The 22,592-nt window shown below is 35.6% G+C and overlaps 1 protein-coding gene across 1 annotated transcript in view; it reads left to right on the top strand.

Moving 5' to 3' along the window:
- Positions 1-235: 235 nt before the first annotated feature.
- Positions 236-22,592, top strand: part of PIG-S (phosphatidylinositol glycan anchor biosynthesis class S) — a 28,282-nt gene continuing 5,925 nt past the window's right edge. Inside the window, exons 1-8 of the mRNA XM_071591980.1 lie at positions 236-528; positions 613-843; positions 6,140-6,361; positions 7,704-7,922; positions 13,179-13,373; positions 14,058-14,203; positions 17,542-17,733; positions 21,881-22,003. Of these exons, the coding sequence (XP_071448081.1) occupies positions 486-528; positions 613-843; positions 6,140-6,361; positions 7,704-7,922; positions 13,179-13,373; positions 14,058-14,203; positions 17,542-17,733; positions 21,881-22,003 (1,371 nt within the window). The 5' untranslated portion in view covers positions 236-485. The remainder of the gene's footprint in view (positions 529-612; positions 844-6,139; positions 6,362-7,703; positions 7,923-13,178; positions 13,374-14,057; positions 14,204-17,541; positions 17,734-21,880; positions 22,004-22,592) is intronic.

Genomic DNA, 22,592 nt, shown 5'->3' with positions numbered 1-22,592 from the left:
ATATACATATAATTTCCTTTTCTTCTTATAAGCACTTCTACTGTACCCAATATTGGGTAATAAGATAAAATATATTAACCATCATCAACCGTTTTCCGGTTCAAATATCAGCCGGGTGCTTCCGCTTGCAGATTCAGCTCATTCCAGCATTTGTAATGGAGGTCACTCCACATATTCTCATAAAAATAATTGCGTTTAATTTTTATTGGGTCTGATAAAAGTACTTAATTTTCGATATTGATCTTATATGGCATTTATTAGAAAATTTAAAAAGTTGAGAATGTGAACTTGAGTTTGGTGGTTGTTAGTATTATTTGCAATAATTCGAAGCTGTCGTTGAAGTTTGAATTCTTGAATTATATTAAAGTTCAGTGGATGGCGGAATTGTAACATATAGCTTTGGAATATGAAGGCTCTAACATAGACAAGAATGCCAGCAAATTAAAAGTTTTCTTTTGAATATAGAAACCAGATAAATAACGTAAATGATGGGCAATGTAAAAGACGATAAAAATGATCAGAGAGATGGTAATATCTGTTAAAATATTCCGTGATTATGTGATTGTTACTGCTATTTTTATGCACTCCACACATCATTTTTATGTTTTTTAGAGGATGCAAGAATGTATGCTGCTTTGGGCTTTGCTTTTATTCTGCTTGTTGTCGGCATTCCGTTGTGGTGGAAAACCACTAAGGTTCACCGTGTTGCCCTGCCCTACGGTAGAATTGGCGAATTGAGCGATGTTAGTTTAACTTATGAATTCGTTGTTAATATCGTAGCCACGAACCATGCCAGGGCGCAGAAATTGGCTGAGGACCTACAAGAATCTTTCAAGTCTTCTAGTAAGTTTAGCCTTTTGTATTATGATATTTTCTATATTTAATACTTGGCGGTTTTCACAGTGCTACGGATAAACATGAAGATAAATTTTTCTACTGTGGAATCCAATGATCGTTTTAATTTTTCATTTGTCAGAAGAAGTAAATGATTGTGGTGTTCAACACAGACCAGTAATTTGACTTTTTGACAAACAATTGGCAATTATTGATGCATTAGTATTAGGTATTCTGATATTTGCTTTAGGTAAGGAATCGTTTACAAAGAGGCGGGCGTTAATGATTGGCAGCTAAAGGTGAGAATTAAGAAAAGACTAACGAGAAATTTGATGTTGAACGTAATTTCATATGGTTTAGAAACTTAGTAGTTGAGGCAGGATGGTAAAATTAGTTTGGAAACCTTTGATGTGGGTGTAGAGAAGAATTAAAATATAAAACGTACGGAAAAGAAAACAAAGAAATTCAAGACATAATAGGAGATTAGACTTTTAGATACGACAGGAGTTGATGAAGATATTACGGGACGACGGGATCCCGTAGACAGTAATATAGGGTAGAATGCTGGGGAAATAAGATAGAGGCAGGAAAAATAGGGTATATTGGCCGTAATTAAGGAAATTAGGAAGTATGTGTAGCGGAAGAATGAGTAATTGCACTTCAAAATGCGGTCATAAGGGTCATGTTAGCTGGGCTTATCAATACATGGTGTGTAATACCAGGGTCTTATCAGTATCCCACCGTAAGCCAGGACACCACTAATGATAAATAAATCAATTAAAAATAATTATTTATTATTTAATTGTAAAAATACCTAAGATATTAACATGTAATTATATTTAAGCATAGCTTGAAAATTGTCATGCACGCAGATTTACGTAAGTAAAATGAAATCATCAGATTTATGCAGCCTTGAGTTGGATAAAATAATGCACTAAGGCTGTAGTAAAGGTTGTTCTGCAGTAGATAGGTAGGCAACTAGAGTTTTTAATGATAATGTTTGGTTCAAGATTTTTTCTTCAGATGAAATAAATGGTTTATGATCAGCAGTCGTGGAAAGTATAGTATTTTAGTGGAATGAGTTCAGTGCAGGTATACAATTGAGTTACTTTGGAACAGATGATTATTTTGTACGAAAATCGAAATACAGGTCCTAGTTAGGGATAGAACACTTAATGGCCTGAGTATCTGGCAAAAGCCTCGAGAATTTTATTGCCATTGCCGATCAGTTGTTGATATATTGTGCCATCATGGTCTAATCTGTGCTGTGCTATCAGTTGGCCTATATTATTTTTAGGCCCAGGTTTAGGAACAGTGTTATCAATTCACACCGCTTTTTGGGAGCAGATGTGGACTCGGACCACATTTATATATTGAAGTGTAGCGTCCGTTTCAAAAAGATAAGGCAGGGGTGGTGGGTTAGGAAATGGAAAGTAGAGGTGTCAAATGGACTGACAAGGAAGGAGTATCAGTTGGCTGTTGAGAAAATCATGGATGACTGTTAAGAGCTGAGTACTATCGAGGAAAATGGGAATACATCAAAAAAGGGATATTGAAAGCCACCAAAAAACTATTAGAATCTTAAATTGGAAAAGCACAAGGAAACTATTCGTAGATGGATCACAGATGAGATGATTAGAAAGATAGATAAGAGAAGAAAATGGGAGAATTCAAACAGAGATAGGCAAAATGAAGTACAAAGAGTTAAATGATTAATTGAGATTGGCAGCAAATAAAGCAAAAGAAGCTTGGTGGAAAACGCTGTGCGAGGATATGGAAAGTTTGCAGAAGCGTGTAATTGGTGCACTATATAGCAAGGTTAAGTCAACAAGTGCTAACAGAAACAAGTCGGGTAAGATAATATTTGATACAGAAAAGATCCGAGAGAAATGGAAGGAATATATAGAAGAACTGTATGGTAAAGAACTTTGGCCAACAAGGTTAGACATAGAAAAAGGATTTGACATAGAGGAAGATAGCTTAGGTCCAGGCATACTCAACGATGAGATAGGGCATTAAAGGAGATGAAATCAAACAAGGCCGTGGGGTTGGATAACATTCCTGTGGAACTACTAAAAGGTTAAGGAAAATATAGGAGGAGACTACATGGCCTGATTCGTAGCATCAATGAGGAAGGAATCTGGCCCAAAGACTTTGTGAGATCAGTGTTAGTTCCTATTCCGAAAAAGATAGAGCCTACATCAGGTTGAGGGTAAAAAAAATAAACTTCACACTTCCATAATAAAGATTTAATATTTCACGACCATGGTTTCATTGCTGCACATCATCATCAGGTGCAACAAATTACAGTCAACAATGGTTACAGGGAAATAATGATTGACAACATGTACAACAGAAAACAAACACTGATAGCCTAGAAATCTATGTACAACACATCTAAACTTGACGAGCACAGATGGCGAAGAATTCCATTTCTTGGCCACATTTCACTCAGGATACAACAAATACTCTCCAGAAACAAAATCAAGACAGCACTTTAAAACAAACATACTTTAAAAACATAATAGGTTCACCCAAAGAAAAAATTGACTTAAAGCAACTAAGCGGGGTTTATAAACTCAATTGTGCAGACTGCAACGCCATCTACATTGGACAGACAGGGAGGACATTTGATATTAGGATGAAAGAACACCGTTCATGCTTCCAAAAGAAAGACAACGGATCCCAATTCGCCAAACACCTCTTAGATAAAAATCACACTAGTAACTTTATAGCAGACATTCTTCACACTGAAATGAAAGGGTACAGGTTGAATGCTTTGGAGGAGTTGGTAATTTGGCAATCCCTTCAGTCTGACAGGTTTGAGGTGGTCGATGAAACAATATACCTCTCCTGTTCTCCCCTCCTAAAATTCTTAAAAGACTCCAGTATCTTTCCGCACCAACCCCATCCCCACCATGGCAGTGGTGATCATTAACAGTCCCTTAATGAAGGTCAAACCATTGTATACAAAAACCGCCCCTAATTAAATGTAAATGTAAAATGGGGATCGAGATGGTACAGGGATAACGTACTGCCTTCCCACCCTGAGGGCACGGGTTCAAATCCCGGCGGTGTTGAATATTTTTCAGAGGTAACTCGATCCCTACTTGAGGTGCTTTTTGGAGGGCACTTTGAGTGAGTACGCCGTCCGTCGGATGGGATGTTAAGCTGCAGACCCATTGGCACCTTTCGTTAAGAGTAGGCTAATGCCGATGCCGGGTTTCTCTCCACCCTTCATCCTTCCCTGTCCATCCCCTATGGCACAAATGACCTTAGCTGTCGGTCGCCTCCCCTAAAAACTACTACTTAATTGTAAAACACGAAGTGTTTTCTTTCTGCCACTATTTCTAAGAACAGTGAGTGTTACATTGTGTTCTTCATTTAATGCTCATTTAATGAACATAAACTTATACAAATTTGAGCCCGTAATCTTCCGATACATACCCTCCCCCTCCCCTAGCCCACTTATAGGTTGCTGAACCTGCATTCAACTTACCCCGTCTCCCTGTTTCCCCTACCTTACCCCCTCTCCTCTCCCTTACTCCCCCTATCTTACTCCCCTTTTGAAGCCAGACTATATAAGTTGGAAAAATGTTGATGTATGCTACATTTTTATATTTATCCTGATGATGATAAGCAGCATCGAAATCATGGTCGTGAAATATTAAATCTTCATCGTGGAAGTATAAAGTTTCTTTTTTACCCTCATCATGAAGGAAATTGACAAAGTTAAACCTCAAACTGTTATGTTTGTTAAGCCTGCTTTATGTGAGGACTACAGAATAATAAGTGTGATTTCCCATGCAGCTTAAGTGGTTCTCAGGATTATCAATTAAAGGATGCAGAGCAAGGCAAATGATTACTTAGGGAATGATCAGTTTGGGGTTAGGAAGGGGAGAGGCACGCGTGATGCCATTGCAAGTAATAAGATCACTAATTGAGAGGAATCTAGAATACAAACAGGACGTATTTGCCTGATTCATATGAGGCACACATGATGCCATTGCAAGTAATGAGATCACTAATTAAGGGAAATATAGAATACAATCAGGACGTATTTGCCTGTTTCGTAGATTTTGAAAAGGTGTTTGATAGAGTGAATGGGGAAAAACTAATGAGTATATTGCAGAAAATGGGAATAAATTGGAGGAACAGGAGGCTAATCCACAAATCGGTAGGTACATATCTCAGACTGCTCAGGTGCAAGTGTGGAACAGAGAGTTGGAAAGACTCATCAAAACTTTGATATGGAGCATAGTTATGTGCCGCGCGGAAACATGCTCACTGAACCAGGAGGATAGACGTAGATTGGAGGCTTTTGAAATCAAGGGTGTGGAGAAGGTGAAATGGGCTGAAAGGAAAACAAATGAGGAAGTGCTAGGTATGGTGTGGGAGGAGAGGTGAAATCCTAAGGAGGGAGGAAAAATGGATTATGGGCGTATTGAATATCCATGGGATGCTGAAGGCAGTAATAGAGGAAAGAATATTAGGCAAACGAGGAAAGGGCAGGAACAGGATAGGGATGTTGGACGGGAAGAAAGTAGGAAGTACCAGAGATAAAGAGGGACTTCATGTAGATTAGGTAGCTGGATTATGTTTCGTTGGGAGTCACAAAATATTTATTTGGTAGTTTTGTCTATTCAAAACCTACCTTAACTGGTAGATTACATAATTATTATAAAGTATAGCCTTTAGGAAATGGAAGACAACAAAACTTAATTTTCACTGGGTTGATCATTTGTATCTGAGTTTTCAAAACACTAGGTATGTTTATGAAGTACCAATACTCGGAGTAATTTGTTTGCAGTTAATGAATTCTATTTCTTAATAGTTTGCCATGCAAAATTATTCATATTTTCACTATGGTTTCACCTGTATTTTGGGAGAGAAGACTTTTGGTAGCACTGTTTTCCCTGAAAATTATTCCATAAGATAAGATGGAGTGAATCATGCAATGAAATATTAGTTCTAGTTTTTCATTGAACATGGTTGCAGCAAGCTTCTGTATCACATAAATGTCAGTTGACATTTGATTGATAATTTTGCTCACATGAAGGGAACAGACATGATATCCACTTAAGTGTACACCCAAAAATTTAGTTCAATAAATGAATTGGCTAATTTAAGTGTGGATTCATTGCAAAAAAGTAGATGGAGAGTGAGATATGTTTTAGTAAAATTGCATTAAGCAAATATTTTGTTGTTAAAATTCAGGCACAAGTAAACATTTTCTAAAGTCATTTTCCACTAAGCTGTACTGATGAATTACCTTGAATAATTCATTTAATTTTTCTTTAATTAGAAATATTTCTGCCAAGATTTCATGGTCGGTCAGCTTATCCCCCTGAAATGGCCGCCCTTGGGGCTAGCCACAAACTATGGGATCTTGAAGAAAGTGCTGATATCCCACACCCATCAAAACCTGGCAGTCTTCTACTTTTGGAGGTTCCAGGACTCGCGAGATATACTGAATCTTCCGTTGTTCTTGGAAATCGTCGTACAGTTTACTTTGCTGGTGATGTGTGTGAGTTAATTATAAATAATTTTTTCTATACTTCTCTCTATCATTAGTGTATTTAGAATAAAATTGTGGTAATAGAGAGTGAGTCAACTGAATTCATACTTGAAAATATTTTTGCTAGTAAGGTTACATGCTGCATCATCTTGTTAGGTTCCTCCTCCTACTGATGATATAGACATTAGTATTACTTTTCTGAACATTTCATACTCTAAAATATTTTTTATGCCATACCTGCTAAATGGCATTCTGTAAATGCCGAGTGATCAGAATACATTTTTAAATCAATTTTACCATCAAAAGTGAAATTGTTGAAATTTTATTAACAAGTAGTATATGGCTGTATTTAATGTTGACATTTAATGAGAAGCATAAACTTTATCAACTTACATGCATGCAAATTACCTTGTTGCACAAATGTCTGCACAGCATTTAATCTTGTCCTCGATTGTAAATGGAGCATCTACTATTTCTATAATGACTTCAATGTCTTAATATTATGATTCCTGATTGTCCGGGGAAAGTACAAATATTTTTATCTATCTGTACCGGAGTCATATCTCCCTCATTTGTGGTCTAAACTATCCAAATAGTGTGGGGCCATAATAATTTCTTTTAAATTAATGTTAAACTAATTTGCTCTGAACCTTGCTAAAAGCCTTAAGTCTTGCTTGTTCTCTTCACATCTCAAGTGACTCCCAGCTAAAACTCCTCTTAGGCTTGCACACTCGTCTTCCTATCATAATAATTTGTGACAAATCTGGCGGATTTCCTCCGGACTTGATCGAATTTGTTTAGCAACACTTTCTCCCAAGAATGCCAAATACTTACGGTATATTCCAAATGTGGCCTAAGAGAGTGAAATAACACCTCTTTTTAACTTTCTCATTTCATTTCCCCTCCACCCATTTGATGAAGCTGGGTTATTTAAAGCAGATCACATATTATCCTGAAATGTGCTCCCCATGAATTGCGTGATGTTATAACTAACTCCAAATATTTATATTGATCTGCCATAGTTAGCAATGGACCCTCTATTTCATAATTTGTCTTGCTCATCACGTCCTTTGTTCCAAAATTTCAAAAATGCACATTTGCCTATATTGAGTGCTAATCCACATTCCTTGCACCAAATCGATATTTTGTCTAAGTCTCCAGAGAATGTCTTGCAATCTGATGGGCTCCTTATTTCCCTGCATCATGGAAGTTTGTAATAAATATGTAGTGAAAAAGAATAATCATTGTGCTATTTTACTATACATATTGTTTGTAGAGTTGTGATTTTTCTTCCATTTCCATTAATAATCTGTGATTGAGTGGAATACTTAAACATTTGCTTTCTTTTCAGCTGTCATCAAGCTTGTTTCAGTGCTGCAGGATTGGGTTTTGCAGGAAAATTCAGTTAAGTTGACTGTGGACGCGATGGAGGCACCAACAAAAGTTGGTAGAGATGCTTGGGGACGAAGGCGTATTGCTCCCTCTCCTGCATATGATCTCCTTTTGTCATTAGTAATCCCTAAACCAGAAAGTATTCATGTGGTTTGGGATATCCACAAAGCAGTTAATGGTATGTTTACTTTACTTTGTATCTTAATTTGGTGTGCAACTTAATTTAAAATTAAAATTTAGGAGGTCATTGAGATGGTGAGGATACTATTTCCTGCCAGAAAATATTCTATTATTTTTTAATTAATTGTAATTTAAATCAATAGAAGTGTTATAAATTCCAAAATTCACTCCCTCAAACTTATTTTTCCTTTGGAATTTGTTTCTAAAAAAAGACAAATTCAATGTATGGAATGCTGTTACCATCCAATGGAAAGTGAATTAACATATTTTATTTTTAATCACAAAATTGCCAAGTTTGTTTGCTGGAGTGAAACACTAGATGTTGAAATGCTATTATTACTAGCCACTTTTTCGTTTTTTTTGCTGCATTCAAAAATTGATTTTTTGCTCTCTTGGGCGAATAATTCTGTCCATGGTAAAAATTCCCAGGAAAAGAAGGGGATAGTGTTGTTGCCATCTCTAATGTAAACATATGTTTTCACTTACCTTGAATGTTATTGCTAAATGTTGTCAATGACAAACAATATTATGTGTGTGATGCCTTTGTTTATCATATACTTATTTTTGGTTCCCTCCTCGTATCATTTGTGCTAAGAGAAAGTGATTTTTGCCGATCTCATTAGAGGTAGTTGGAATTATCAATGGCTGAAGAAGTATTTATGAGAAGCCGTGTGTGATTGGAGAAGTTTACAAAAAAAGAAAACAGACCTCCGCGGCATTGGGAGACGGTGAAGCAGCAAACTCTTGAGTCAAAGGCAGCAGAGAAATTCATTAGCATTAAAATTCAATCTTCATCTATCAAAATTCATTCATGGTTTATATGGCAGACAGTAATTTCTTCATTCAATTAATGGAAGTGAAGACAATGATTAGAATCTATCATTCTTCATCATTGAAAGGAAAACATGAATTGTTGTAGATTTTATCAATTTTTTTAATATGCTCCTAACAAATAATTTTCCCTTCATCAGAAATAATTGGTATGATATTCTACTGCCTAGTGAATGGAATTATATAAAATTAATGCATGAGATTAAGCTTTTATATGAGTTTCAAGTTGGTGTGAAGTAAAAATATTAAAAATATTCATTGAGTTGTTGAAAATAAGCATAACAATCAATGAATTTTGGAAAGAAATATTTGACATAATTTTTCTTTTTAGGGAAAAAAATTGGCACATAATTATATGGAAAGTGGAACTTTGCTTGTCAAATGGGAACGCAATGAAATTCACAATGAATATAAACATTTATTTTCTCTTATTTCCAAAGAGAGTCAAAACCATCTACATAAATTAATATTTTAAGATGAAACACCAAGCGAGAACAAAAATCAAAACAAAGACAAATTAGTTTTACGTATAATGCATCATTGTAAAAACATTTGAAACAATATTTCACTTAATCAATATATAATCAGTATAATGAGGGAGTCAGTGGTATCATCTGATCACTGCTTTCTTTACTATTATTTCTAACCTTGCTATACTTATTAGTGAAATAGATAATGGCATTCTCAATATCATAGTGGAAAATCATAGATTCACATCATCTCATCAAAATCCCCTTGGTACAAAAAGTATGAACCAAGTTTCGCTTTTTAGTTATTTTTATTTCTATATTTTACTGTACTTCTAAGTACCATGACTAAACATTAACAGTCCTCTGGTTATTTACTTAACAAAAACAATAATTATATATTTTTTAGTATTTATGTCCCCCTTTCATGAGTTTTCCTTAGACAGTGAAATTGTTCTCTTACACCCTAAAATGATAGTCACATCATACCATCAAAATCATTGAGCTTGTTTTCATGATAAAATTTATAGGAGCTAATTACACCTTGGTATAAGGAAATTTATTTTAATAACATGCTATTTTACTTTCTTTAATTCAAATGAAAACAATACGTTTTTCAAACCTTACCTAAGCTAATTCAAAACATTTGAAATGGAGAGCTAAAATACTTAAAATTTTTTCTCCGAATTTCGATAAACTTTTTACGACATATTTTTTCAAAAGGAAAAATAACCGTCCTAAAAGATTAAATTATATGAGGAAATAGATTAATTGCATGCATGACAGATTGTATACTAGATGAAGAGTGAATTAGAGAGGTTGCAATTTCTAATTAAGTGGAAACTTGCTTAAAGCCCCTCACATAGTGATTCATTTGCATAAGGAGCAAAAATAATTAAAAAACAACTTGCTCAATAAGTAACTTATTGCATTGCAAGCGAAGAGATGAGGGGTATGCCCAGAAAGCTTGCATGCTGCTGCTTGAGTTTATGTTAAGTGCTCGTTCTGCTAGCATCTTGTGCCGCTACTGATCAAAATTTTTCCAAACTTGTTTTTGTAGTGAATGTGTGATAATATTTTGTAAATAGTTTTAAAAATGTCCCCTGAGAAAAAGCAGCTTGAAGATAAGAGAATAAAAATAGATAAACAGGTACCTGTAGAAATGTAAAGTAAATTATTTAATAGTGAGAACAAGATCGGAGCATGGCTGATCTAGCATACTCAATACAATCGGTCGATATCTGCAATTTTCACTGTCTTCAGGAAAAAGGACTAATAAGGAGATAGATGCTTCAAAGGTAGTGACAAAAATATTAATACAGTGATGTATTCACGATGATGGTGAAAGGTTCCTTCATAGATAAACAAAAAGCAAATGCAAGGCAATGCTATTAATGAGTACATCATTTGTGAGAAGGCAAAAGTGAATTTTGCTGACCTCATAATGAAAGTACGAGGATCATCAATGGTTGAAGAAAAAAGATTTAAGGGAAACCATGGGTAGTTCAAGAAGTTTAAGAGAAGAACATTCACAGTGTTGTGAGGTGTGGTGAACCAGTCAGGTCTGACTTAAAGGCAGCCGAGAACTTCATTGGTGTCTTCTAGAAACTAGTATATTATGAGGGTTACCTACCGCAACAGGTTTACAATTGTGACAAGATAGGTCTTTTGTGGAAAATATTCCAATGTGAACCTATTTGATAGCAGAGGAGAATGCATTGGCTGGCTATAATCAAATGCAAAAATAATTTCAAGTTGCTATTTTGTGCCAATCCAAACAGCGATTTGAAAATTCAACCTCTGTATTTTTTTTACCATTCAGATACTTCATGAGCCTTCAAGAAGGGATTAGTGTAGAAGAGCTGGCTAAATATGTTTTGAGATCTTGGGAAAGCATGGAAAATTGTTGCATTGAAGACCCTTACCCTAATAAGGTTGTGGCTATGCAAGCTACAAATTTATTTGATGATAATGCTGTTTACATTTTCTCAAATATTGAAGAATCTGCGGGGGATCGAGTTGGTGCGGTGGCTATCGTACTGGCTTCCCACCCAGAGGGCCCGGGTTCAAATCCTGGCAGTGTTGAATATTTTCAGAGGTATCTCGATCCCTACTTGAGATGCTTTGTGGAGGGCAGTTAGAGTGAGTACGCCGTCCTGTCCATCCCTAATGGTGCAAATGACCTCAGCTGTCGGTCGCCTCCCCTAAATACTACTACTTGAAGCATCTGCAAAAAGAAATGGCTGTAGACAGCTTTCTACTGAAAAACAATTAGGAATCTATTTTTAGTAGTTAACTAATTATTTCGATTCTTTTATTTTCTACAAATTGAATTAACATTCCTTCATTCCACGAAAAAAGAAAATATTACGATGGTTCAAAATCATAAATAATGTGCATACAATTTTTGTATAAACCTTGTACATAATTTATTTTTCAGCATGGAAGGCATTTGCATATTTTATATTAGTTTGTATGGGAAAAATTATTTTGCTTAAATTGTGTTTCAAATCATGAGGAAGTGCTGGAATGAATTATGCTCGTTATGCAAGTTTCCAGAATCTATCATGCATTTATCGGCATTTGTCAGCAGTTGTGGCTTGTAGGTAAATTATCTCTAAAATGATATCCAGCCCGATTTCTCATGCCTGAAAACCTTAAGATATAAGTTTAATGATAATTAATAAGGCAAAACTTAATAAGTGACACATTTTCAGGCTTTACATGGTAGAAATCCTTCATGATAAAAGAGGAAACTGCTTTCCACATAGATTTTTTTATGATGACCTAGGTTTCGTTACAGCATAACATCTTCAGGTATAAGTTTAATGATAATTAATAGGGCAAAACTTAATAAGTGACACATTTTCAGGCTTTACATGGTAGAAATCCTTCATGATAAAAGAGGAAACTGCTTTCCACGTAGATTTTTTTTATGATGACCTAGGTTTCGTTACAGCATAACATTTTCAGGTAAACTGGAAATTTTTGAGCACACACCCAAATGCTGGGAAACAGGGGAGGGTAGGAAAAGAGGACAACCACAGGATAATTGCACGAGAGTTGAGGAAAAAAGGCTGGGTCGGGGGAGGGAAGGAAAAACTAAGGATTGAAGGGAGAAAGGCTCAAGGAATGTCATAGTATGGTCTACCAGTTAATGGCATGGTGGAGGGCTACGGGAGACCATAAATGGCCTGGTGTTAGGTGGTGAATGCCTTCAGTAAGACTAGTGTGCACCAAAATTATGACTATTTTGTCTGGGTTAAAAGTCTGGGTCTTCTTTTAAATTGACAAATCTATCAGTTTTATGCGATAATTTCTATAATTTAAAATAAGTAATTTAAAATATTTGCTGCCAGATTTGGTTTTGTGATGTGGTATATATTATGTGAATATGAATCTTCTGTTGATTTTCAAGGGAAGGTTTCAAGAAAATTGAAAAAGTTGATAATTCACACATTAGCAGCAGTTGATATTAGCCCGTCTTTGATATGCCCCTGAAAGTAAAGTCATATTGGTCATCAAATTATAAATGTCTTATCATCTGTAATTTTCATTTCACCATTGGTGCCTTCTCCTTAAATAAAGGGCATTATTGGTTCTCCAGTGTAAGCTTATGGGGAGTCTTTGGCATCCTGTTAACAATTTAGGTCATTCATAATCCAGGACCACCTACGTTCCTTTTTTGTATGAATTTTAATGTTTGATTCTTGGCTATATGAACTAATTTTATTGTAAAAGTATTGAATGCATGGTTGAAATTATACCTGAATAAAAAGAAGTTATTCTGTAACTCCAATGGTGCAGAGAAATCCCTAATCTTGTATTACTTAGGCCCTTACAGTGCTGGATTGAAGGCCCTCAACTGTACTGCTGATGTGTACATTTAGATATTTAAATTTTGCTGAGTTGGCAAACTGGCCTGACCTTGTTTCTTGTTTTATTTTCATATGGAGACTACTTGAGTTCATTCCTGACTCATCTTTCCCGTTTGGCTGAAGTGAATGTCAAGTCTCAGGTTCTTTATTTTGTAAACCTTGGAGTACGGCCCAAGGCAGTAGATTCAGGAGGGCCTATTGGGTTTGGGAAGCATTATTTCATTTCTGAGGATTTTTTACCTCACATAATAACTCCTTTGGAGAAGAAAATAGGTAAGCATATTTTGTAGGTTTAGGTGCTTCTTTTTTTATGAATTCCACAAATGGTGGAATTGTGGAAAACAAACCCTGACTAATGGTGGACTTTGGATTCCTTCTTGTCATTTATGAATTATGAGTATAAGAGGTGGCTTAATTTAAGATCTGCCAAATGGGTCTAGAAACCAATTTTTGGTCATTTCCTAAGTTATATGTATAACGTTCCTTAGGCTTGATTGAAATACCACCAAACGTCTGTGTGGCTGTGCACCTTAAAAACAAGGAAAACATGTCAATTTTATCACTTACAGGTACATAATGCGTCATATTAAATGTGCAATTTTTATGATCTTGTAAATGTGTGCAAAATGTATAAATTCGTATTTTTGTCAGTTTGGTGGAAACCTTACTTTTTTTAAATGTGAGCTATATTTAAACCACCAAAGGAAAGAAATTTTCAAACCTCTAAATGAAATTGTGATAATTGTCATATGTTCTTGGCCATTGACTTTGAAGGAAATTCTGTAAACTGTTCCCATGTGTGCTGATTTTGATCCCCGAGACAAGAGTCCAAATATCTTCCTTCTTTAAATTTAACCACTTATCTGATGGGTCTGAGCCAATAATGAATGATATTATTTGAAAATTAATCATTATTATTTATTATTATAATGATTTTTTAATATCCTTTCACTCTAGCATCTCAGGTTGCACGAAATCCTACCCTGAATCTGGTTTTATATGTTCCACCTTGTGAAGAATCCCCATTGTTCATATATTCCAAAAGAACTGCTGCACCTATACCAAATAATGCCTTCATTTCTCCTCAGTGGGGTGGTATTCAGGTGAGTTTATTGATGGAACCTTAATTTAATATATCTCTTTGTATGAGAAATACTTAATGCGAAAGTTGATTGAAGGTTTAGTGTAGATGTGTACCTACAGGTGTATGTGCATCTACAGGTAGATGTGTATTTTATGCACTCATGCCAATGTGTGTGAATATTCAAGAAAATTATTCTGCTTTTTGGTTGACACAGTATTGTTGTTAAGTGTAAGTTTGAAATAATTTTTATTCAAATTATACCTTCTAACATATTTCTCTTTACGATGTCTGTTCAAAAAGTTGCTGAACTTTTGAATAGTGCCCCTCCAAATGGTTGTCTTTTAATTCACTTGGAGGCATTGTGTCTGTGGAAACTTCTCACATTCAACTTCTTTGTTGATATTTGTTTTGTCGATTAAATATGGCCCTGTATTTGAAGGGGTGTTCATGGAATGCCACAAGAAGTCAGATCCATGGAAATGAGAATTTAAAGGAGCAGCGTTGTTCTGTAAAATTCTGAGTGAAACCCTACAAATCCTTCATGGAAACTTTTGAGTTGATTACAAAGGCTTGTGCTTAGGATGCCAGAAAACGTATTGTATATTATGAGTGGTTTACCCAGTTCAAAAAGGGATGGCAATCAATGGTAGATGACAGCGTTCTGGAAGACCATCAACGTTGGCTGATCCCTACATCGAGAAAGTGAATGATCTTTTTTGTGCAAATCGACTTTTGACTGTCAGAGAACTTGCAGAAGAGTGTGGCTTCTCAATTGGTTCGTGCTATGAAATCCTGACTGGAAAATTGAGGGTACATCGAGCCACCACCTATTTGTGCCTTGCCTGATAACAGCTGGCTAGGAATAACATCTTGTTCAAGGCTGTCAGGAACTGTTTGATCGAGCTGAAGAGTATGAAACCTTCTCGTCCAGGATCATAACAAGTGATGTCATGGGCTTATAGATATGGCGTAAAAACAAAAGTGCAATCTTCACCATTGATTGGTGAAACATCTTTCCTCCTTCCTGCCCCCCCCTCCCCCAACCATAAAAAAGCTTGACAAGTTCACTTGAATGCCAAGGTGATGTTGCCTGTTTTTTTCAATGGAAAGGGGGTTGTGCCTCATGAACACCTACCTAAAAGCCAGACAGTCAACATGGAATACTAACTGGGGGTTATGAAATGCCTAAGAGAGAGAATCAGGTGAAAATGGGCCAAACTTTAGAAGAGCGGTAAGCTGGGAGTTACTTGAGATTTGAAGAGAACAAGCAAGACTTTTAGAAAGGTTCAGAAGAAACAAGTTTAAAAATGACACTAAAGGAATTATTATGGCCTCACTTTATTTAGATAGATCAGGCCACAAAGATAAAATAATAGAGGTGGATTCCTGTACAGATAGATACAAATACTCATTCTTCCCCTGTACAATCAGGAATCATAATTGTAAGAAATCAAAATCACCATAGAAATATTAAAGACATTCCATTTCCAAGTCAGGACAAAATTAAATTGTGTTGACATTGGTATGTTCGTAGGTCCAAGAGTATGTTAGTTGATGGTATATGTATTTACATGCGGGTAAGTAAAAAAATTTTTCACTTGAATATCACATTTCCCTTTGTGGGTGTGGATTGGCATGAATTTGTTGGTTTTGCATGTGGTTTTATTCTCTTTTACGGGTGATGACCTAACATCCCTACCACACACCCTTGCAGCAGCTAGTAGGGTATTATGTGGAAGTAGATATGCATATATTCCATGCTTCTTTAATTTTATTATTGCTATGAATAGCTTATGGCCATGCAAACTCTTTTTTTTGGCTGATAAGGAGACTGTATGTACTTTGTCTACTTTTTGAGAAAATCGGAGTGCGCATCAGGGGTATTTGATAATTTACATAGTCTAACTTTTTCAATGATTATTCTAGAGTCCAATGCCATCAGGCAGCCAGGGCTCTGTCCTATGTTTCAAATAATTTTCTTTCGCAATAAATTAATTTTTACTGTTGATTTAATAGCACCCAAACTCACATGAGCTTCACTGGCTGGTTTTGGAGCTTTTTATAATTTACCTGGATTATTTTCAATTCAGCTGCTTTTTCTGTTTTTCCTGCTTTGTTCTCACAGCTCGTGTTGAGTTTTTTGGTGCCCTAACCATATCCTGGTTATATTGAATGCACGCAGAGTCAATCGTTGTGTTAACTTTTCCATTATTCAATATTAAGGTCTAAATTATTGAATTCTGAGCCTTTAATACCTCCATACAGTGACATCTCCTTATAGTCTGAAAATTATAAATTGGCTACTAAAAACCGCAGGAAATTTCTATCACTTGTTGACCAGCAACAGCAATGATGCCTATTTCTGTTGTTTGGGATATGATGCAAATGTCATTATACCCTGCCTTATGGGTAATTGTATGCTATTGTGATGATGACATTACAAATCACATCTTCAATCTACTTATGCTTACATATAGCTGGATTATTTTGGGCTAGAGTGAGTTCATGAAATTATTTTTGTAGTTGTCACTATATATTTGTGGCTACAGATTTTGTGGAATAGAATTTAAATTTAGCTCAAAATTCATATTTTTGTAGAGTGAATACAAATTTTTCTAAATATGTGGCATGCTTGGCATTAGTGTTTTATTTTATGGCATTGAGTTTGGGAAATGATTTGATTCTGTTTTTCATTCATGAAATTGCACTCTTATTTAGGCTTATAGAAAATGTCATAATTTTAAATTCAATAAGGGAAATACAAATGGAGTGTTCACATTTCTATGAAAAGCAAAAATAGTTGCCATTCATAATTATTTTGCCACTGCCTGCCTTCAGAAGCTGTCAATTTTTCTTTGCTGGTGGTGGAGAATAGATATCAATATTGTTTTGATTATCGCTTTGATCTGGGTAGTGTTTTCATCCATGTAACTGTGAATAGGAAAGATTATTATTCTCTTTAGTACTGAGAATTTTACTTTTTATATTTAAATATTAAAATTGACTGCTTTCCTTTAGGTTTTCTTTTCAAAAATCACTGTTCATTGGAAGTATCTAAAGTAAATGACCAATTATTTATGCAGTTATGATAAAATCCTTTTTGCTGGTGCAGTTTTGCATGTAGTGGTTCGTAGTTATGTAACTAGTTAGAGAAGAGATTTTACTGTATAAACCGTGGGTATTTAGAGGGATTGGTATTACGTCAACATTAATGGAAACCAATCATTCTAAAAACAAAAATATTAAAAATATCTTAAAGCAGCTGTAGAATCTTATTACAGTAGGAAATAAATGCATAAATTGGAAATGATTAATTGCAATATTGTGTCTCTGAATTGTTTTCATAATTTTTTTTAGATTGTGGATCCATCACCATTTTGTAGTGAGAGAGAGAAAGGTTTACTTGAAGGAGAGCCCATAAAATCTGGATCAGAAGCAAATATAAGCATGCCTTTGCTTAAGAACACTGTGGCTGTTTCTATTGATTCAGTACGAGTGATGGGGATATTTATTGCTCAGCTTCGACTTTTAGTAGGAATTCCAGATTTGGTAAGAGAAATGAGTACATGATTCTATACGTAATTTCAGTTGATAGTGTTCTTTAGCTGAAGCATAAAAATAGATAAAATCTAGAAGGTTTAGTTCATGAATATCATTAAATTGTAGAGCCATTTAGTTGATTCCATAATCTAGTCACCATATTGCATCTTCATCAAAGGCCAAACAATTTTATTGCTATCTTCTGCCAACTCTGAGGCAAAAATTTTCTAAAATAGGTTTTGCAGTTTGTTAAAGTATACTGTACAGCACTATGACTGTGTTTATGCAAAACTATGTACATTTTGGGTTGTGGTAGTCCAATGGGTAGGCACTGGGCTACTGATCGATGGGTCTGCATTAGATTCCCAGGGATGCCTGGATGGGCAATTTTAGCTTCACCTAAGCTGTGTGATTTTTTTGGAACCAGATCTTCCTGGCCAACCACAGGTGGCACAGGGAAAGGAACTGGCCTCCTAACCTGATTTTTCAATTTCACATGCCTTTGCTTAGTACTTGGTGGGCCTTACCCTCACCTATCAAACCAACCCTCAGGTTGATAGCTGATTTTTTATGTATGTTTATTTTGCAGACATTGAAAAGTCATTGAATTGGTATAATGATGTGTGGTAAACCTTAAAATATTTATTTTCTAAATGTGGTACCTATGTGTTTTATGATGAAAATTAATGACACACTAGCAGGATTTGAAATTGTTGCTTGTCTGCATGCAGGAGTATAGGAGTATCTGGGTTGTCAAAATGTTAGTAACACATATCGTGACTTGGGAGAAAATCTTGCGTATGTGAAGATAGATGCATGTCAGTAGAGAAAGCATTGTTGTTCAGGCAATTTAAATGTTCACCAATAGATTTATTTTGCTCTCTGGATGTGTGGTGACCTGTTTTCCCTTGGAATATCCTGATAAGTCATTGCTAGCTTGTCGTCAAGTGTTCCAAGTGCCCAATCGCCAGAGTTCACTACATCCATACTTGAGACAGGACTCAAGCTAATGACGTTTGGGTTAGCAGGTGAGCATGTTGCCTGCTTGGCTAACCTGTGCTGATGATGTGAACTATTAAATCCACTTGTATTACCGTCAAGATATTTGCACATTGAGTACCCTCGATAATTGTATTTGGCTTGGATGATAAGAGGGTAATGGCGAGTACATTTTGTGTATCTGTTTTGATTATTAGTTTTCAATTCAGACTCATGATCATAGGTAACCTACCAAATAAAGATAGGTTCTAAATTATAACTAACTACTATTTCATATTACATGTAGTTGCTTTTGTTTGACCAACTGTATTTTATGGCCTATAGGGCTCATTTTTTTCCAAATTGTTGTTAAACAATTATGAAATGCAAGAATTGCATAGTGAAAAAATCATTTGCCTAGACTGGAATTCAAACCCAGACCACTCTGTGTGGCCAATTGCTTTCACCAGTTAAGCTATCCATTAACCTCTTACAATGAAAATGTGTAAGTGCTTTAAAGGAACAAGATGTCTTGATATACTTGCAATGCCACAAAGTACATGGGTCATTCAATAAGTTCTTGGAAAAAAAAAGTAAAACAAATAATTTTGCATGGATTTTTTTATTTTTCAACATGATTTTCTTTTAGCTCAATACACTTTTCCCAGCATTTCTCCTACATTTTGAAGCCGTCCAATTTGGGGAGGTCCTCAATATAGGCATTAACTGTGCTGGCAATTATTTTCTCATTAAACATAGATTGTTTTCTACGAAGCCATTTTTTCAAATTTGGAAATAAAATAGTAACTTTGGCCCTAATCTGGTTAATATGGTGGATGTTGTAATAATTTGAACTTTAATTCTGTAATTTTTGCCATTAAAATTGCACAGGTGGGCACCCATGCAGTTTTTTGGTAGAAGAGAATTTTTACTTTGCCAAATGAGGATGCAGGATACTCCCCATTTATCGTTTCTCTATCTTGAGATTTATTGATCTACTCATTTAACTCATGATACTCATTTAACCATTTGTAAACACTGGAGCAGGTGTGCCAGACCCATCTTCCAACCTAGCTTTGAACACTTTTGGTGTTAAACCTTTCAAATTTTAATCACCATTATAAAAGTAATTTTTTCCATTATTTGAAATAAACATTAGTTTTTTGATTCTATTGGCCATGAAAATGAAACCACCTGATGGATGTAGCTGAAACTTTAATAGCAGTCTAGTGAGAGTTATGGCTTATTTAAAGTAAACCTTTTCTCCGGGCACCTGAAGATGACGCTGAGCGTCGAAACCTAGGTCGTGAATAAATATTTTATGTGGAAAAACCAAGTGTTTCTTTTGCAATAAACCTTTTCTGATACTTCTTGTACCATCTCTGATTTTCTAAGGAGTTATTGAATAACCCCCATAATCATAGTTGTGCATTGTGACATAGTCCACAAAGTTATAGCTACTGTTTAAACCGATGCTATTCTTTGACAAATTCAAGGAACTGTTGGAAATACCACCACAGATACACAAAGGGAATCAAGACGGCCAAAAAAGCGCAACAACACCGGAAACCATTGAAAAGGTATACAATATCATGATGATAGGCAAGTGAAGGTGAATGAGATAGCCAAGGCTGTAGGGATATCGGAAGAAAGGGTGTGAAATATCTTGCGCAAAGAATTAGGGATACGAAACTCTCTACAAGGTGGGTGCCGGGGATCGAGATGGTGCGGGGGCTAACGTACTGGCTTCCCACCCTGAGGGCGCGGGTTCAAATCCCGGCGGTGTTGAATATTTTTCAGAGGTATCTCGATCCCTACTTGAGGTGCTTTGTGGAGGGCACTTTGAGTGAGTACGCCGTCCGTCGGATGGGACGTTAAGCCGCGGACCCCTTGGCGCCTTTCGTAAAGAGTAGGCTAATGCCGACGCCGGGTTTCTCTCCACCCTTCATCCTTTCCTGTCCTTCCCCTATGGCGCAAATGACCTTAGCTGTCGGTCGCCTCCCCTCAAAACTACTACCCAAGGTGGGTGCCGCATTTGTTGATGGGAAAAATACAGGATTTTGGGTACAATTTGCTCGGCCATCCCCCCTATTCTCCTGATTTAGCACCCTCAGTCTTGCATCTATTCCTTAACTTGAAGAAATTTGTTTGTTGGAAGTGCTTTGCGTCCAATGAAGAAGTTGGGAAGGCCATAGATGGGTATTTTCACAGCCTTCCAGACTCTCACTTCCTGGAAGGAATACTGATGTTGGAGAAATGCTGGACCAATTGTGTTGAAGTTAGGGGAGATAAAGTAGAGAATAAAAATAATTTTTAACTGAAAATAGCAGTCTTTCATTCTGAGGCTGAGATTTTTTCACCTTACCCTCGTATTAATATCACATTAAAATCTGCAACTTTACTATTTTACTCTTGTTTTGGGTCAGTTCAAAACCAAAGTTAAGTTCATCGCTCTCTGGTCCAAAACTTTAACAGAAAAGATAATTCTCTTGTGTTACAAAATTTGTTTAGTTTTGTGCCGTATCCTGGTTGCATTCTTCCATTGCCAATTAAGGCACATTGCTGAGATTTCCATGAGCGAACACTCACTGATTCCTTTTCTTCAGTTGAATTCAGAAAAATGGATCCTTCTGCACAAAAATTATCTACTGCGTTGGTAAGGTGAAGTGCTGGAATCTAAAAAATTTTTCCTGAATATGCCCTACTGAGGTATGCATGTGCATAGTGTATGCAAACAAACATGGTATGTTAAAAGTATCTTCTTCAGTTCTTCATACATTCTACGGGCCTTCACATAAGCCAAAATGCCTTTCTTCCTCTTCCTCCTTACTTACCAAACATTCTCCTTTGTGAACTCCTATCATACCCTTCAATATCCCACTGCATGTCATTCTCTACTCCACACACAATTTGTCACGTTTTGATTTCTTGCAGCATTTCATATCTTATCCCACTGTATTTAAAACATTATCATTTGTATTCTTCTCTATATGCATATCACAAAATCTAAAAAATGAATCTTTGATGAGAGTGATTTCTCTCCAATGTTTTAGTGAAAGTATGACAACATTTACTTGAATTAAAGTTATATAGTGACTAAGAAATTAACTTTATCATAATAGAAATTGTTATTCATCCAGTTAGAATCATCTACTTTCTTTTTCATTTCTTAATGCAGGAGCCATTGCCAAAGAGTGAATTATTGCCTTTAAATGGTCCATCTCCCAGAGAATGGGAGATGGATCTTTTATTGAGGGTGAGAACAATTGAGCAAATAACGTCAGCTAAGCTAACTCTGCAGGTGAGTGTTCTCTATTTAGCATTATTAAATCTGATAACTGATGACTCACTTTGGACTATTTTAGATACATGTAATGCAATCAGAATATTGCTGAATAGAGTTGTAGTGATGATAAAATGTCCTGAATGTGATCATATATGGAAATAAGGTAAATGAACTTGAGGAAACCTTTCAATTATCCCATTCTTCATTTTTATTTTGCCTTACAGATTTTAACATTGTATCTGCACTAAAAATGTACAATTATTTTTGGATCGTCTGAAAATAATGTTAAATGCTATCAAGTAGTGGTTACTATAGGACAGTTGATGAAAATTCTTTAACAAATAGAAAAATTAATTGCAAAATTTGAAAAGACCTTTATAATAATAATTTGATTTTGGTAATGCATCCTGGAAAAATTACTGTTGGTATGACGGCTCCTAAACACCATTTTATTTAATAGTCAACGAATCAATAAGCAGTATGTGTTCCAGCATGGTACAAATTATTTCTATAAATTCTAGCTTGAGTGCACTACTGTAACTTTAGTGATAATTTGTACTAATTAAATTTTGGAAGGAATATAATAAATCCCATTGAATGTAAG

This window comes from Hetaerina americana, unplaced genomic scaffold, assembly GCF_022747635.1.
Source record: "Hetaerina americana unplaced genomic scaffold, ioHetAmer1.1.p SCAF_5, whole genome shotgun sequence".
Taxonomy (NCBI): Eukaryota; Metazoa; Arthropoda; class Insecta; order Odonata; family Calopterygidae; genus Hetaerina; species Hetaerina americana.
Note: the sequence above shows the minus strand (reverse complement) of the source record. Positions and strands in the feature narration are given on the sequence as shown.